Consider the following 17,247-nt stretch of genomic DNA (forward strand, 5'->3'; position numbering starts at 1 on the left):
TGCACCCTTTGTCCCACAGTCAAAAAAATTAGCAGGAAATATGCAGTTTGTCACTCCTGAGAAGTAATCTTGCGGAACTCTGGTCTGCACTGTTATACTTAGCCCCTGGCCCTGTTGCTGTTGTCGTGTCTCTCTCCTAGGAGAGACTGTTTTGCAGGTAGCCGGAACATGGGATACTCTGGTCACAGCCAGTGGCACTTTCCCTGCTTCCTTTAAGGCATGTTGGCTGCCTAGTACCCTTTTGCAGTAGGATTAGCCTCGGCTGATAGAGCGGGTGATAACCTGCAGGTGCTCTTGAAACACTGGAGGCAGTGGTGTGGGCTGTGAGACCAAACTATCATTTAGGAGAATACTCTCCTAATAGAAATGTAATGATTATATAAATCATTATGATTATATGATTAATTATATGATTATATAAATCATTTTAATTTCCTAGTAGCTATATTAGAAAACAAAACAAGGTGACAAATTTAATAATCACATAATCAAGATTTTTAAATATTAGATATTTTATATTCTTTTATGTGAAGTTCTTGAAATTTAGTGTGTATAGCATATCTCAATGTAGATAAAGTATTAGAAATACTTTATATTTAGGTTTCTTAAAATTTACAGCTGGAGAAATAGATTCATGTTCTAAATTGTTCCATACATACTTTAAATAAAGCTTTACAGTAATTGACTCATGTACCAAAAAAGCATTTTCTCTTGGTATTCATGTCCACATGAACAAAATAGCTTCAGATTTTAAATATAAAGACTTAGTTCCTGAGTTGAAGAAGGCATATTTCAGGTGCTCACTAGCCTCATGGTGGACAGTACTGACAAAGGTTAAAAACTGGGTTCCTCCCATGTTCTGAGCACTAAAAGTGCTCCGGGGTGTGAGTGACAGAGTGTGTTAGGGGTCTGCTCACATGATCTAGGGCAAGAGGCCTGGATGTGCTGAACCTTGTAGAGACATTTGAGGGCACTTTGTGGGACAGCTTAGAGAGGACTGAGACTGTTTGAACACTAAAGCAAGGGGTTCCGATTTTTCTCTCATTCCTCAGCTGAGATTCTCCAGGCAAATGACCTCCTCACCCAGGGAGTTCTCCTGTATAAACAGGTGATGGAGGGCCGTGTCACCTTTGGGAATACAGTGACCAGCTCATTGGGAGACATACCTGTCTCCAGAGGTAGGTGGAAAGGGCCTCACTGTGTCCTCTGCCTTGGAGAAACCTGCAAATCCCAGGAAAGAAATGGAGCCTCAGAAATGAAATAACTTGCCCTCTTTTTCCTTTTCTGTGAAAATGGTTTTCAAGTAACAAGCCTCTGCCACAGGTGCCATCATGAACTGCCTGCTAAGCAGGACCCCAGCTTTGGCTATGAAGAGAATAAATGGCAATATTGTGCCCAGCTTTGAATTCTGCTCATGAAGGGGGTTACCTGTGGGAGCCAGAGACCAGAGAAATGGTCCTCATTGATTCCTAGTGCCCAGCTAAGCACTGCATCAGCATCACCTGGCATGTTTGTTAAAATGCACTCTTGGAGCCCTGGCTTGGGCCTTATGAGTCGGACATCTTGGGTTGGTCCTGGATATCTGCATTTTCATCAAGCGTTTGTGATTCTGATCAGCTGTGGTCACAAACCTCAAAAGTCCTCTGTGCTGGAGAAGAAAGTTAAGTTTGCTTCTGTTGGGAAGACAGCTCCTTGGGGTGGGAAGGCAACCTTCTGCTCAGAACACAGAGGGGAGTGCAGTTGTTTGGCTGCCTCATGTTCCAGGTGCCAGTTCAGGCCATGTGTCAGGACGCTAAGCTGAGGTGGAAGGTTGTTTGGGATTGTATTGGGGGTGGGGAAGAGTGATCATTTTTCCTTCAGAGGAACCCTGAGACAGACTGGCAGGAATTAAGTGGAGACTTTACTTTGATGTCTGACTTATTCTCCTAACCCTGCCTGTTTTATAGTCTTTCATAATCCAACCGGTTGCATGAAGAATGGCTCCCTGATTGACTTGGAGGTGGACGATGGATCTGAGCAGGCCAGGACTGTGGCGCCATCTCTGCTTCATCAGGACCTGGCAACCTTAGGTGAGCGTGGGTGTTTAGGGGTGACAGGCACACAGAGTGCTTTACTAGGGGGAGAGGGTAAACTGCTTCCCCGTGGGGAGAATATGTCTGCCTCTAAGGGAATAGGGTCTCCTGGGCAGTTCAGAGTCTCAGATTTGTCACAGATGATCACTTTTTCTATTTGGGCAAAGTGTTCTGAATGTTCTAGAAAGAGTGGCAGCTTGTGTCAGGGAACGTTACCATTGTGCATCTCACTCTGTTCTTTTCCAGGGATCACAGATGCTCCTGTTACAAACAAGGTAGGGGAGATCTTCCTAGGATCCAGGGAGGGCGGGGTAGGGTTTTTCAAACCTGCGTTGTGAGAACAGCAGCGCTGACTGGTGGAGAGCGAGTGCTATAGCATTGTCCTAGTGAGGTTCACGGACTTGCAGCTCCAGAGCCTCTGCCTCACCTGTACTCTCTGGCTTGAACCCCCAGGGGCAGACCTTTCTTTCTTCTTCCTATACCCCTGCCTTCACCAGGTTCCCGCTTACTGAAGTTCTGCTCAGAAGTCCTATGTTTGCTTGCCCTTTCTCCTTCTGTGCTAGGAAATGCAGTAAGCCCTGGGCTGCAGTGGCTTTGGTGGGGTCAGGAGAGCTATGCTCTGTTGGGTTCCCATGGCTGATGGTCATTGGTACCCTGGCCTTATTTTAGCCATTCCTGGTTTAACAGGTTGCCAGTCAGAATTGCTGTAAGGAAAAGAAGAATCCCACCCCTACCACCCCACCCAGTGGTGGTGTTCAGAGCCCTTCTGCAGAGAGGAACTTGCTGGATCTCCTTTCACCACAGCCCTCTCCGGGCCCTCTGTGAGTCTTCTGGGCAGGGGAAGTAGAAGATCCTGGCTCTTAGGCTCAAGGGCCAGGGAGTGATGCTCTAAGACAGCTGGGTGCTCCACCCTGGAGGGGCTTCTTCCTTTCTATTGAAAGTTCAACATGCTGCCTCCCCCTTTCTCCTCTCCTCCCCATCCTAAGTCATGACAGTGCTCGCTTTGACCAGGACCTCTGAAAGGGGCTTATTTAAGGAGGAGAAGGAACAGATGATTGTTGATTTACTTTTTATAGTTTTTATTATTGACTTATTTTTACACAAATGGGATTATAATTTATAAGCTGTACTCCCATGTGGTTTTTTCATATTGCATTATCTTTGACATGTTTCCATATCAATTTATATAAATTTGTCTCAAATTTTTTTGAACTTTATTTTGAAATAACTTCAAACTTATAGGAAGGTCTCAGAAATAATACAAAAACAATACATAGAACTCCAATATACCCCCTCATCCAGATACCCAGTTTTACCAGCTTCTGACATCTTGTGACATTTATTATATCATTATGTCTAGCTATTTGTCTGTTTGTTCAAGCATCTGAGAGTAGGTCACATACGTCGTGCTCTTCTAACACTGAGCACTTCCAGGTACATTTCCTGAGGACAAGGACACTCACTTTGTAACCACTTTAAGTATAGCTATCAAGTTCAAGAAATTTAACATTGATATAAAGCATATAGTCCATAGTCCAGTTTTTTCAATTGCCCCAGTAATGTCCTTTTTAAAAAAATTCTTATTTTAGTAACACGTATACAACCCAAAGTTTTCTCCTTTAATCCCATTCGGATATATACATTTCAGTGGTGTTAATTACATTCACAATGTTGTGCTACCATGACTATGATCCATTACCAAAACTTTCTATCAACCCCAACAAATTTTGTACCAATTAAGCTTTAATTCCCATTTCTTCCCCCCTCCCCATCTCTAGTAACCTGTATTATATTTCTGACTCTCTCAACTGGATTATTGATTATTTCAGATTAGCGAGATCATGTAATATTTGTCTTTTTGTGTCTAGCTTATTTCATTCAACCTGATCTCTTCAAGGTTCATCCATATTGCTACATGTATCAGAACTTTGTTCCTTTTCATAGCTGCGTAATATTCCATTGTATGTGTATACCATTTTGCTTATCCATTCATCTGTTGGTGGACACTTGGGTTACTTCCCTCTTTTGGCAATCACGTGCCTCATTCTTTTTAACAGCAACATAATTCATTATATGGATACGTTTAATCACATCCATCTTACCGACTCTTACATAGTTTCCGGTTCGCAGGTACTTGGAATGTTTTTATAGTACATATTCCTAAAAGTGGAGGTGGTCTACAGTATGAATATAAAAATATTTTCATGGATCCTGTCCAGTCACCCTTGGAAAAGTAACAGTTTATCTTCCCGCAAACAGCCTGACAGTGATTGAGTCCCTGATAGCAACCCCACAGCCTCGTGGAATGGAGATTTGCTGGGAGATCATTCCTGCTTGCACCCAGGGGGATTCTTTCAGTTTTACTTATTTCAACTGTGGGACAGGGTTCCTAGAATCATTCTGTTTTAAGTGGTTATTTCTCTCCACTACAGTTTTCCAAAAATGTTTTCAATTTGTGTTCCTAAGGGAAAAAATCATGAAGTAAGAAATGACCAGTGTAATTTGTGTATCCTCTGCCCAGCTAGTGTCTCTCTGATGTGACCTAGATCACACTTGGGAAATTTAACCTGGCTGAGTAGCCTGACAGCTACATTAGTAATAGCTCTAGTTTATTGGGTCTTTATGTGCCAACTCTCTAAGTGCTGTCCATATGTTGTCTCCTTTAATTCTTTTTCTTTTTTTCATACAAATGTGAGTATTTATTTAGAGCAAGACAAATTGTAAATTTTCAAGTTGACATATACTCATTGTTCTGATTATCTATTACTGATTATCACTCCAAAACTTGGTGGCTTAAATCAACAGTGATTTTATTGCTCTCATCCCAGTTCTGGGGGTCCACTGAGCTCAGGTAGGCAGTCCTTGTTCAGGTCTTTTGGAAGTTGCAGTCAGATGGGGCTGGAGCTGGGATCATCTTGGAACTCACTTGCTCATGTGTCTGGAGTTGACGGTGACCATGGCTGGACCTCAGCTGAGGCTCGTGGCTGGAACATCTACTTGTGGCCATTCCACATGGTTTCTGCACATCCTCATGCCATGGTGACTGGGCCTGAAGAGGACCTGAACACTCAATCTCCTTTTATGATCTAGCCTTTACAGTCATATAGCTTCTATATTAGTTTTATATTGATGCTGTAACAAATTACAAGTTTAGTGTCTTCAGAAGTTCAAAATAGGTCCCATTAGCTAAAATCAAGGGCTGCATTCCTTCTGGAGGCTCGAGGGGAGAATCCATTTCCTTCTAGAGGCCACCCACATTCCTAGGCTAGTGGCACCCTCCTCCATCTTCAAAACCAGCGCCATACCATCTCCTTTAATTCTCATAACAGCCTTATGGGATAGACACTTCCATTTCCCCTGTTTTACAGATGAGGAAACATGCATAGAGAGGTTTGGTTACTTGCCTAAAGTTATATACCTCTAGCTATAGATATATCTTCTTCCTTATCTTGTTCTTCAGAAAGCCTGATCACAGTTTCCTGGAATTCTCTAGAATTTTTGCTAGTCTTTTATAAAAAATTTTTATTTCTCTGCAGGAATTATGTTCCCCAGAAAAGCATCCCCAAGGAAGTTCCACCAGGTACAAAGTCCTCTCCAGGTTGGTCCTGGGAGGCTGGCCCATTGGCTTCCTCCCCATCTTCCCAGAACACACCTCTGGCTCAAGTGTTTGTCCCCTTGGAGGCTGTTAAGCCCAGTAAGTACAGCTTTACCCCTCTTTTCTTTCTATGAGAAGCCCAACTTTATCCACTCAGGTGGCCCTTAAACTTGGGGAGATGAGTGGTGAACATGTCGCGTGGGGGGAAGGTGTCACTTCAGGATATCTTAGCTAATATTTTCCTTGAAGTCTTCTCTGTCTTGGGGTAGGCACTGGGAAGGATATTGCTTGGCAAAATTTAGTGAGGAGACTCAAGTCTACTTAGGGATGTGCTGTTTGTTCATTTGTAATTCAGAAAACAGAATGTTCCATATGGCCTGAAATGACTGGGAAGAGGTGGAACTTGAAGGAGAGGAAGAATTTGGCTAACGATCCTGTCTCTAGGGATCCTCGTTAAAGCGGCAAATTGGATATTTTCTGTATTCTAGGGGAAGAAACTGAAGGCCCTGCTATGTTATTTGACCACCTACCCAGGTTCAGTGCATTGTTAAGCAGTGGAGCAGAAAGCCCCAGGGCTTTGACTCCAGCACCCAGGCTATCCTCACCAGAGCACAGAGGCCCCTGCCCCTCCACATGGTGAGGTTGCAGCAGGCCCTATAGCCAGGCAGAGGGACTCAGGTGTAGGTAGTAAGCAATGGGAACCCTCTGAAAATTTAGTTTTTGATTTAAAAAAATAATGTATGTTCAAAGTAGAAATTTTAGAAGAGACAGAATAAAGCAGAAAATTCATCCATCACCACCACCCAGAGATGGAACTCTTCTGTTAATGTATTTTCTTGTCTTTTCCTTGTGTATATATACATATATATATTGGTAAAATTGGTACCATAGTATGTATAGACTGTTTTATATCCTACTTTTTAACCCACCATTTCATTATAAGCCCATAAGCATTTTTTCGTGTCCTCTAACTGTTCTGCAAAAATTTTGTTTTTTTTCAACTTTTTATTTTGAAATAATTTCAAAGTAGGATAGTTAAGAAAATAATACAAACCCCATACAGGGAACTCCCGTGTACCCCCACTGTCTGATACCCAGATCCACCAATTTTACATTTTTCCACCTTTGTTGTATCATTCTATTATCTGTTTTCTGACATTTGAGAGCAGACTGCGCACATCATACTCCTTGAATACATACTTCCATGTACATTTCCCATGAGCAAGGATATTTATGTAATCTTGTTGAGTGCAGTTTTCAAGTTCAAGAACTCTAATATTGATGTAGAACTTACATTCTGTATTCCAATTTTTTCTTATTTCCAATAATGTTTCTTTGAGCTTTTTGTCCTTCATTTTTGGATCCAGTCTATTATCACATATTGCATTTAATTGTCATTATCTCTTTAGTTTCTCTCTTTTTTTTAATTGTGGAAATAGATGCTAAATATATCTTCCAAAACCATCCCTTCCCAAGGATACGTTCAGTGGGCTTCATCATATTCACAATGTGTCAGTACCCTCACCACCATTCATTACTAGAACTTTCTGTTCAACCCAAACAGAAGCCCTACACTTATTTTGCATTAATTTCCCGTTGCCCCTTCCCCCTACCCCTGGTAATGTGTACTTTATTTTCTGTCTCTGTGAGTTTGCATATTCTCTGATATTTTCCTTGTAGTTACCATAGAGCTTAAATGTAACATTTTAAATCTATAACAGTCTTGTATGGTTTGATATCAACTTAACTGTAATAGGGTATGAGAACAAGGTTCCTATACCACTCCCCTCACCTCTATGTAGTTGTCACAAATTAAATACATTGAGTCCAAACCCCTTGATTTATCATTACATTTTATGCATTTGCCTTTTAGATCCTATAGGAAGTAAAAAAGTGGAGTTATAAACCAAGAGTACAATATGTATAGTTACTCATGTCATTAGCTGTATTAGGGTTCTCTAGGAAAACAGAACCAACAAGAGATATTTGTAAATATAAGATTTTATAAAAGTGTCTCACACAGCTGTCGGGATGCATGAGTCCAGATTCTGTAGGGCAGGATGCACGAGTCCAAATTCCATAGGGCAGGCAGTGAACTGGCAACTCTGATGAAGTGTTTGGTGAACTCCTCAGGAAATGCTTTGCTGGCTAGCCAAAGAAGTAGTGAAGGTCCTCTCTCTTTCTCCCTTAAGTCTTTAACTGATTGGATTAAATCCACCTGATTGAATTCTCTCCTTGTGGAAGCTATGCCCTTTATGGATGTAATCAGTCACAGGTGCAGTCAATTGATGATTTAATAAACCAGCCTTCTGGTTTATGAATCAGCCACAAATGTCCTTGCAGTAGCCGTTAGGCCAGTGCTTGCCTTGACCAGACATCTGGACAGCATCACCTTGCCAAGTTGATACATGAACATAACCATCACATTATCTTTACTGACAATCTTTATTTCTTCATGTAGCTGTAGTCAATTGTCTAGCACCCTTTCCTTTCAACCTGCAGAACTCCATTTGACATTTCTTGTAGGACTGGTCTAGTGATGACAAACTCTGTCAGCTTTTGTTTATCTTGGATTGTCTGAATATCTCCCTCATTTTTTTGAAAGACAGTTTTCCCAGATACAGAATTCTTTGTTGGTAATGTTTCACTTTTAGCAAATTAAATATATCACCCACTACCTTCTCTCCTCCATGGTTTCCAATGAGAAATTGACATTTAGTCTTTTCTTTAACAAATTTTTTTGTGAAATATAACATATATACAGAAAAGTGATAACTTTCAAAGTATGGTTTAACAAGTAGTTATAGAACAAATTTCAAAGAATGTTATGGGTTACAGTTCCACAGTTTCAGTTATTTCCTTGTTGTGAATAGGCATTTGATCTTATTGAAGCTTTCTTGTATGCGACACATTGCTCCCCTTTTTCGACTTTCAGAATTCTCCCTTTGTCTTTGGCATTTGAGAGTTTGGTGTGATGTAGGTCTATTTTGTTTATCCTGTTGGGAATTCATCGAGCATCTTGTATTTGTGTATTCATGTCTTTAGTTAAATTTGGAAACTTGCTAGCCATTGTTTCTTTAAATATTCTGCCCCTTTCTCTCTTCTTCTGGAACTCCCAGAGTGCATATATTAGTGCACTTGACGGGGTGGCACAGGTTCCTCAGGCTCTTTACTTTTTTTTATTCTTTCTGCTCTTCAGACTGAATGAATTCAACTGTTTTATTTTCAAGTTCACTGATTCTTTGTTTTTCCATCTCCAATCGCCTGTTGAACCCCTCTAGGGAATTTTTAATTTCTGTTAACTATGATCTTCAGCCCTGTTTGGTTCCTTTTCATAATTTCCATCTCTGTTGATATTCTCTTTGTGTTCATCTGTAATTTTTCTGATTTCCTTTAGTTTTTTGTTCACGGTTTCCTTTAGTTCTTTGAGCAAGTTTAGGACCTTTTTTAAAATTAAGTATTTGTCTGGAATGTCCCAGGCCTTTTCTTCCTCATTCACTGTTTCTAAAGGTTTAATCTTCTCCTTTGCTCCTTTGCCTGGTCTATAGCTTCCTGTTTTCTTTGTATGTTTTGTAATCTTTGATTGAAACCTGGACATTTTGATATTTTAAGGTGTTATTGCTGAGGCATGTATTCCTTAAGCTTATATCTAGCTAGTGTTATGTCAGAGCTTACCTCGAATGCCAGGAGATAACAAAAACAGACTGAAGAAACGAAAACACTTTCCTCATCTTTGCAGGTTGACCTGAACGCATGCTTTCCTTCAGGGCTTATCCATACAGTGAGTTTAGAGAATTACCTCCAGGCCAAAGCAAAGGGGCCTCCCTGATCATTTCTGTACATGCCGTGTCTTGGGCAGGTACACGTGGCTCTCAAGATTTCCCCCATTTACGTGGTTCCAGATGTCCCCGTTTCCCTAGAAAACAGTTTCCACATAGTCCCCAGCACTATACGGTATACTTACAGCCATCAGTCCCTTGCCCCAGGCAGCCACTGGACTGTTTGTTCTCCCTCAGCCTTCTGGAGGAGAACTCTGTGAGCTTCATTTTACACATAGGGCAAATTCTGGGATGGTGAGTCTTTCAGGCCACCACCATACTGATTGGACTAGATATAGATGCTCCTGGTATGTACATGAGGGTTAGTCTGCTCCTTCTGGAATGGAGCCAGGGACCTGCACTGGGAGCATGGGCCAGCTCTGTTCTGAGCTAGTAACGGGATGGGAGAGGAACCAGCCAGGGGGCCAGGAGATGCTACTGCTTTTAAGTAGCCTTTTTCTTGATTCACTGCTCACCCTGTTACTACTGTCCTTTAACTATTTTTCTGGAGCTTTGATAAAGATATTTCTGCCAGTTCTTGGTTGTTCAAAGCTTCTGTTGGTGGATGAAAACCTGAAGGTATTCACTGTACCTCTCGATTGGGTCAGGGTCCCCAAATTTTACTTCTGTTGTATCCATGCATTATACCATTAAGTAGAGGTTCCATAATGAACTTATTTAAGCCCTTACTGAAGGATTTGTTTCTAGTTGTTTGCTATAAAATAAAAATCACAAATGAGATACCGCTTCACACCAACTAGAATGGCTGTTATTAAAAAATCAGAAAATAAGTGTTGGCAAGAATGTAGAGAAATAGGAACTCTCAGACATGTTGGTGGGAATGTAAAACAGTGCAGCTGCAAAACAGTTTTGTGGTTCGTCAAAAAGTCAAACAGAGAACTACAATATGACCCAGCAATCCCACTTCTAGGTATATACCCAGAAGAATCAAAAGCAGGGACTTAGACTGATAATGTAACTGAATGTTCATAGCAATGTTATTCATCAAGAAATGAACGGGTAAAAATATGGTATACACATACAATGGAATATTATTCAGCTATAATGAATGAAGTTCTGATATGTGCTATGACATGGATGAACCTTGAAGACATCATGTTGAATGGAATAAACCAGATACAAAAGGACAAATACTGTATAATCTCACTGATATGAAATAGCTAGAATAAGCAAGTTCATAGGGACAGAGTAGATCACAGGTTCCTTGGGTCAGGGGGAATGGGGAATGGAGTAGTCATAGCTTAATTGGTGCAGAGTTTCTCTTCGAGGAGATGGATGAGTTTTGGTAATGGGTTGTGGTGATAACACAACATTGTGAATATAATTGATGCCACTGAAAGTATGCTTGAAAGTGGTTGAAATGGGAAATCTTGTATGTATTACCACGATAAACAACAACAAAAACCAGTGATATAGTAAACATCTTTGGACACCCATTTTTTTCTTTTATACTTGCTTATTTCAGTAGGTTACTTTCTTAAAAGTGGAAATGCTGGGTGTAGACATTTAAAATTTTGGTCTGTAGTACCACGTTGCCTGCCAGAAAGATTGCCTTTTTACCCATCCCTCATTAGCACTGGGTATTTTCAGTATTTTAAATCTTTGACAGTATGATAGTTAAGTATATTTTTATAATTTGCATTTTGGTTGTAATTGATGTTTGAAATGAGAGAAAGGATATTCATTCAATTTTTTTTTCCATACGGTTACATTTGGTGAATCAGCCACCGATTTTGAAATACATGTCCTCATGTGAAATTCTCATACATGATCTGTTTCTGTATGCTCTGTTTTATACCACATTGCTTGACTTGTGTTTTATACAGTATCTGAGTATCTGCTTAATGCAAATTGCCCTAGCCCTCTTAATTTTTAATTTTTTTTTTTTTTTAAAGATCTTATTTGGTCTCATGCATATTTTTTCCTTCCAAATTAACTTTAGAAACACTTCTTAAGTAAATTAAAATAATCCTGTAGGATTTTTAATGGAATTTCATTAACCAGACTAATTGAGATTTGTTTTCTTAATAATTTTGAAAAGTTATATATATGTGCTTGTGGGTGCATGTGCGTGTGTGTGTGTAGTTACACAAAAGAGACCAGAAGGAAATAGGCCAAAATTTTAGAACTGCTTATTTTGGGGTAGAATTAAGGATGATTTTGTTTCATTATTTGATTTTCAGTAGTTCCTACCATGTTCCCCCATTATTTTAATCATTACATCTCTCTCAGAAAATGTGCATTTTCCTCATAATGCCATTTGGTCACATGCATAGGCTGGGTAGATGGTGGGAAATGCCAGTTTGGAGGCTGATAGGTGTCCAACTAGAAGGAATGAGGACTTGGATTATGGTGGTGGCAATGGCAGTGCAGACAAGTCAAGTCCAACCCCTGTCTTGAATGGAGGAGCAGCAGGGTTTGGTGATAATGTGCACATCCTCTTCCAGCTTGGCTGAGTCCGTAGTATTGCTAACTTCTGGCTGGCTGTCTCTCTACCAGGCAACCTGCCTCCCATTATTGTGTATGACCGGAACGGATTCAGGATTCTGCTCCACTTCTCCGAGACTGCGGCTCCCGGGCACCCAGAGGTACAGGTGCTGCTGCTGACCATGATGAGCACGGCCCCCCAGCCTGTTTGGGATGTCATGTTTCAGGTGGCTGTGCCAAAGGTGAGGCAGCCCCTGGCCAGCTCCTTCGAATTTTTCAGTAATGGTTATTGGCCTTGAGCACCAGGTCCTTTGTTGGAACTCTGTTGGATAATATGTTCACCCCTTTCCAAGGGCAGCAGGCCTCACTGATTAACAGCTATACCAGAATCATAAGAATGGAGGAAAGCATCATGTCCTGAAAGGAAAAGATTCAAGGCAATCAAAAATAAAGATATACATTCTCTAGGCCTCTTGTGAGGCGTGTTCTATTATTACCTCTACTTTGTAATTTATGAATTCAAGGCTAGGAAGGGTTGAGTGTTTTGCTCAGTCACACAAAACTAGTAAGAAGCAGACTCCAACATTATTCTTACTCTTTATACTGTCTCTCAAATGCCAACCACTGACCACATGACTTCAGATATATTCTATGTGTGAAAGGAAACATCTTTTGGATCCAAGAGCCATCTGCTTGGGTTCCCATAGGTGTCTTGGGGAACTGTGTCTCCTGAGAAACCCATTTCCTCTTGGAAGGGTGGTGTGGAAGTCAAGCTCTTGCCTACCTCATCTCCCTCAGGGAACCTGTAGTTTTGTTTTGTTTTGTTTTGTTTTTATTCAGTTTTATTGAGATATATTCGTATACCATACAGTCATCCACGGTGTACAATCTGTTGTTCACAGCACCATTATATAGTTGTGCATTCATCACCACAATGAGTTTTTTAACATTATCCTTACCACACAAAAAAAAGAATAAGAATAAAAGTTAAAGTAAAAAAAGAATGCCCAAAACATCCCATACCCCCATCCCTCCCTATTATTCATTTACTTTTTTTAATATTCTTTTTATTGAGATATATTCATATACCACACAGTCATACAAAACAAATCGTACATTCGATTGTTCACATTACCATTACATAGTTGTACATTCATCACCAAAATCAATCCCTGACACCTTCATTAGCACACACACAAAAATAACAAGAATAATAATTAAAGTGAAAAAGAGCAATTAAAGTAAAAAAGAACACTGGGTGCCTTTGTCTGTTTGTTTGTTTCCTTCCCCTATTTTTCTACTCATCCATCCATAAACCAGACAGGGGAATGTTGTCCTTACGGCTTTCCCAATCCCATTGTCACCCCTCATAAGCTACATTTTTATACAATTGTCTTCAAGATTCATGGGTTTTGGGTTGTAGTTTGATCATTTACTTTTTGTCCTCATTTTTCTATTCATCTGTCCATACACTGTATAAAGGAAGTGGGAGCCACAAAGTTTTCACAATCACAGTGAAACAGTGTAAACTAAAGAGTTACACAGTTGTCTTCAAGAATAAAGGCTACTGGGTTTCAGTTCAACAGTTTAAGTTATTTCCTTCTAGCTATTCCAATACACTAAAAAGTAAAAAGGGGGATATCTATAAAATGCATAAGAATAACCTCCAGAATGACCTGTCGACTCTGTTTGAGATCTCTAAGCCCCTGAAACTTTTAGTTTCAATTTTCTTCCCCCTTTTGGTCCAAAAAGACTCTCTCAATCCCACAAGGCCAGGGCCAAGCTCATCCCTGCAAGTCATGTCTCATGTTGCCAGGGATATCCATAACCCTGGGAGTCATGTCCCATGTAGATGGGGAGGGCAGTGAGTTTACCTGCAGAGTTGGCTTAGAGGCCATATCTGAGCAACAAAAAGGTGCTCTGGGGGTGACTCTTAGGCACAATTTAAAGTAGGCTTAGCTCTCCTTTGCATGGGCAAGCCCCAAGATCAAGTTTCTGGCCTTCTAAATTAGTAGCCCCTAATGCTTGTGAGAATATCATCAGTTCCCCAGATGGGAAAATTTAATATTTCCACATTTCCCCTCAGTTCCTGAAGGGGACTTTGCAAATACGTTTTTATTCTCTGCCAAATTACTCTGGGATATTTTGGGACTAGGGAAGCTGTAGTTTGTTAGGAATGAGTTATATGTTGGGTTTTTCTCCCTAATAGTCCATGAGAGTGAAGCTGCAGCCAGCATCTAGCTCCAGACTTCCTGCATTCAGTCCTTTGATGCCTCCAGCCGTGATCTCGCAGATGTTACTGCTTGATAATCCACACAAAGTATGTTCTTATTTCTTAGCTTTGATAGCAGGGAATTGGGGACCCTGAACTCAAGAGAAGTGAACATGAAGGTGGAGAGGAGCATATTGAGACCTAGTTCTAAAGTCTGCAGTTTGGTTGGGGTGGTGGGGGTGGTAGACGGTGGTTGACTATCTCTTGCTAGCATCTGTTTTTCTTTGGGGCTTATTGAATGATCTGTGACAGGTGGTAACAACTGGGAACCGAAAAAGGGACATAAGAACTTTCCCTAATACCATGGAGTCCTGAAAGGGTGAGGCGTCTCTGTCTTCCTTAACTGGTCTCTGATTTGCGGGCCATTTCAGGACTGAAAAATGTGGGAGGGCTCCCAGGATGTATGCCTGGCTCCCCTGGTGTTTATAGTGCTGAAGGGTCTAGTCTAGGGTCCAAGTTAGACAAATGCTTGAAGCCCTCGCTTAGGTAGATATTAGCATATACTTTTCCTTGGCAGCTGCTTGGTGGGTGAAGGTTTTTCTCTGGGTTGGTCTCTGGGTTGCTCCCTACTAATTTAACATCATATATCTTTGTCCAGGAACCCATCCGGCTGCGGTATAAGCTGACATTCAACCAAGGTGGACAGCCTTTCAGTGAAGTAGGAGAAGTGACAGACTTTCCAGACCTGGCTGTCTTGGGTACAGCCTGACTTTTCACAAGATGGACCCTGCCTTTCAAGCTTAAGCCAGTGTTACTTTTGCTGTCTAGACAGATCTGATAATGGTGATTTAGTGCAGAGTGCCAAGAGTTCTGTCCTGTTGTCAGGCTCTGGGTACCAACCGCTGACTTATTCTGCAGATTCTGTGTGTGTGTGTGTGTGTGTGTGAGTGAAATGTGGAAGCATTTTTGATGAGCATCTCTGATACAACCATATCTGTTTCTGCATGTAGGTGGACAGTGGTATTCTCTGTCTCCAGTTTGAGGTTTTATAAGCCAAAGGTGTTTTTCATGTATTATCTTTTCATTCATCCACTCTGTGCCTTGTCAGCCTTTGAAAGTCTTGCTACTCCCAGGTTGCTGTTCTCAGGGACTGTAAAAGAGACCTGGTTGGTCTTGGGGCAGAGGGTATCTCCTGGAGCCCTCTTTTCCAAGAAAGACCTTGTCTCCATTTCCATTAGAGAATGCTGCTTCCATGTGTTTGGGAAGGTCTTCTAAATGGAATACTTGTTGCACTGTTTCCTGGCAAGCGGCTGCCTCTAGACCAGAGGACCACACTCAGTGGGCCAGTCATGTCCTTCACCACTGTGCCTTAGACCTGCCCTCAGGTGGACCCTCTAGGGCAGAGAGGAAAGCAGATCTGAGGCCTTACTCAGGCCTCAGTTTCTGTGGGTTGGGCAGTCTATCTGCGCCCTTACTCGGGATCCTCATCTCCATCCCCATCCTCTTTCCTCAAGCGTTTACTCAGAGCTCTGTGATTGTTGATATCATGCTAGTCATTGTAAATCATACCCAACAGGCTGGTCCTTGCCTGTTTTTGACTTTACAATCCAAGATGAAAAACTGTGATGCAACTATATATAAAAAGAGTTTAGCAATGATTTAAGTGGTAACTGTTAATGTAGAAATCACTGAATAAATACCATTAGCAAATATACTTTGTGGAGTGTTGTGTAAATAAGAGATGAATTTAGAGATGATCGGCCTGAAGCGTACCATCATCTGTTGAAGTAGGGAAGGCTTCATGAAGCATGTGGAACTCTAAGAAGTGCCTCAGTGAAGAGAGATGCCCCAACGATCTGAAGAAAGCTGGAGAGGAGAGGTGGATGTCCCTGTTAACGTTTCTGTTCTGAAGGAAAAGTTCAGGTTTACAGTTAACTAGTATTTAACAAGTACCTACTATGTGTAGGCACTTTGCCCATGTTCGTATATGTCCTTGGCCTGAACAGTGGGACAAGGAACTTGAGCCAGTCTGAGAGGCCCAGTGAAGGGCTTTGAGGTCTGAGCAGCTGGCCTGACTCGGCTGGATTCTACCTCAGAGACTGCAAGCCTCTGCTTGGGGCTACTCATTACAAGATCTTGTACTTTATAGCCTGATCTTTCAACTTGTTTTGATAGTCTGACATCAGCCAACACTAATTGGTGGGGTTGGGTGCTGTAAAAAAAGATGATCAGGTATACTATTTTTTAAGCAAATGTGAACACTTATTATAAAACAGGTGATGGGATGATTTCTTCATTTGGCAAAATCCCCACAGGATTAAGTTTTGTATTGTAACATAGCCAACATAAAATTTCCCATTTAAGCCACTTTCAAGTATCCAATTCGGTTGTGTTAATTAAATTCACAATGTTTTGCTACCTTTACCAGCATCCATTATCAAAACTTTTCCATCACCCTAAATGGTAATCCTGTATCTATTAAACATTAACTACCTAGCATTAACTTTATTCCAAAATTACTTTCGTGTTTAAGTGTTTTATGTCACTTTTATAGGGTCTGTAGCTATTACATAGTGTCTTTGAGAGGTATTCATCATCTAATGACAATGTCTGCCTGTGAAAACATCACAGAGTGTGTTTGCTTGAAGCTTCTACTGTCTTCTAGGGACCCCAGTGGCATTCTGGTAGGTGGCTGTGGTTGGGATGTGGTGTGGGAGGAGGGGAGAAGGAGGGTGCCCTGAAAATGGCCATGGGGTATGTTATCAATGCCTCCTGATTGCTAAGTTGGGTGACCGCTTCATTTAGAGTCCAGCCCTCAATCTTTCATTCAGTGAACAAGTGTTTATTGACCAGCTACCATGAACCAGGCACTATTGTAGGCACCAGGGCTACAGCAGTGGCAAAAAGTCCCTGCCCTTGTGGATCTTCTAGGCTAGTGGAGAAACATTCATAGCATACCTAGTGGAATTTGGCAGTGATGATGAGTGTTTTCCTCCATCCTGAACTACTCTTCTAGGATCCTGCTCTCCCCGTTTCGCGTCCTACCTCTGTGACTGTTCTTCCTCCCTGTCCATTAAGTAGTGGTTCAGTTCCTAGGACTCT

General features: G+C 41.3%; 1 protein-coding gene across 6 annotated transcripts in view; it reads left to right on the forward strand.

The window, feature by feature from the left end:
• Positions 1 to 15,855, forward strand: part of GGA2 (golgi associated, gamma adaptin ear containing, ARF binding protein 2) — a 35,238-nt gene extending 19,383 nt beyond the window's left edge. For 5 of the 6 annotated variants that reach the window (XM_037815259.1, XM_037815257.1, XM_037815262.1 and 2 more), the window contains 8 exons: positions 1,053 to 1,178; positions 1,947 to 2,069; positions 2,319 to 2,347; positions 2,760 to 2,893; positions 5,609 to 5,766; positions 12,006 to 12,175; positions 14,143 to 14,253; positions 14,804 to 15,855. In XM_037815259.1, the coding sequence (XP_037671187.1) occupies positions 1,053 to 1,178; positions 1,947 to 2,069; positions 2,319 to 2,347; positions 2,760 to 2,893; positions 5,609 to 5,766; positions 12,006 to 12,175; positions 14,143 to 14,253; positions 14,804 to 14,914 (962 nt within the window). In that variant the 3' untranslated portion in view covers positions 14,915 to 15,855. Of the gene's footprint in view, positions 1 to 1,052; positions 1,179 to 1,946; positions 2,070 to 2,318; positions 2,348 to 2,759; positions 2,894 to 5,608; positions 5,767 to 12,005; positions 12,176 to 14,142; positions 14,254 to 14,457; positions 14,525 to 14,803 lie in introns of all 6 variants that reach the window. The other variant, XM_037815258.1, reaches the window with a different exon arrangement.
• Positions 15,856 to 17,247: the final 1,392 nt, after the last annotated feature.

The sequence above is a fragment of the Choloepus didactylus genome, chromosome 21, assembly GCF_015220235.1.
Source record: "Choloepus didactylus isolate mChoDid1 chromosome 21, mChoDid1.pri, whole genome shotgun sequence".
Classification (NCBI taxonomy): Eukaryota; Metazoa; Chordata; class Mammalia; order Pilosa; family Megalonychidae; genus Choloepus; species Choloepus didactylus.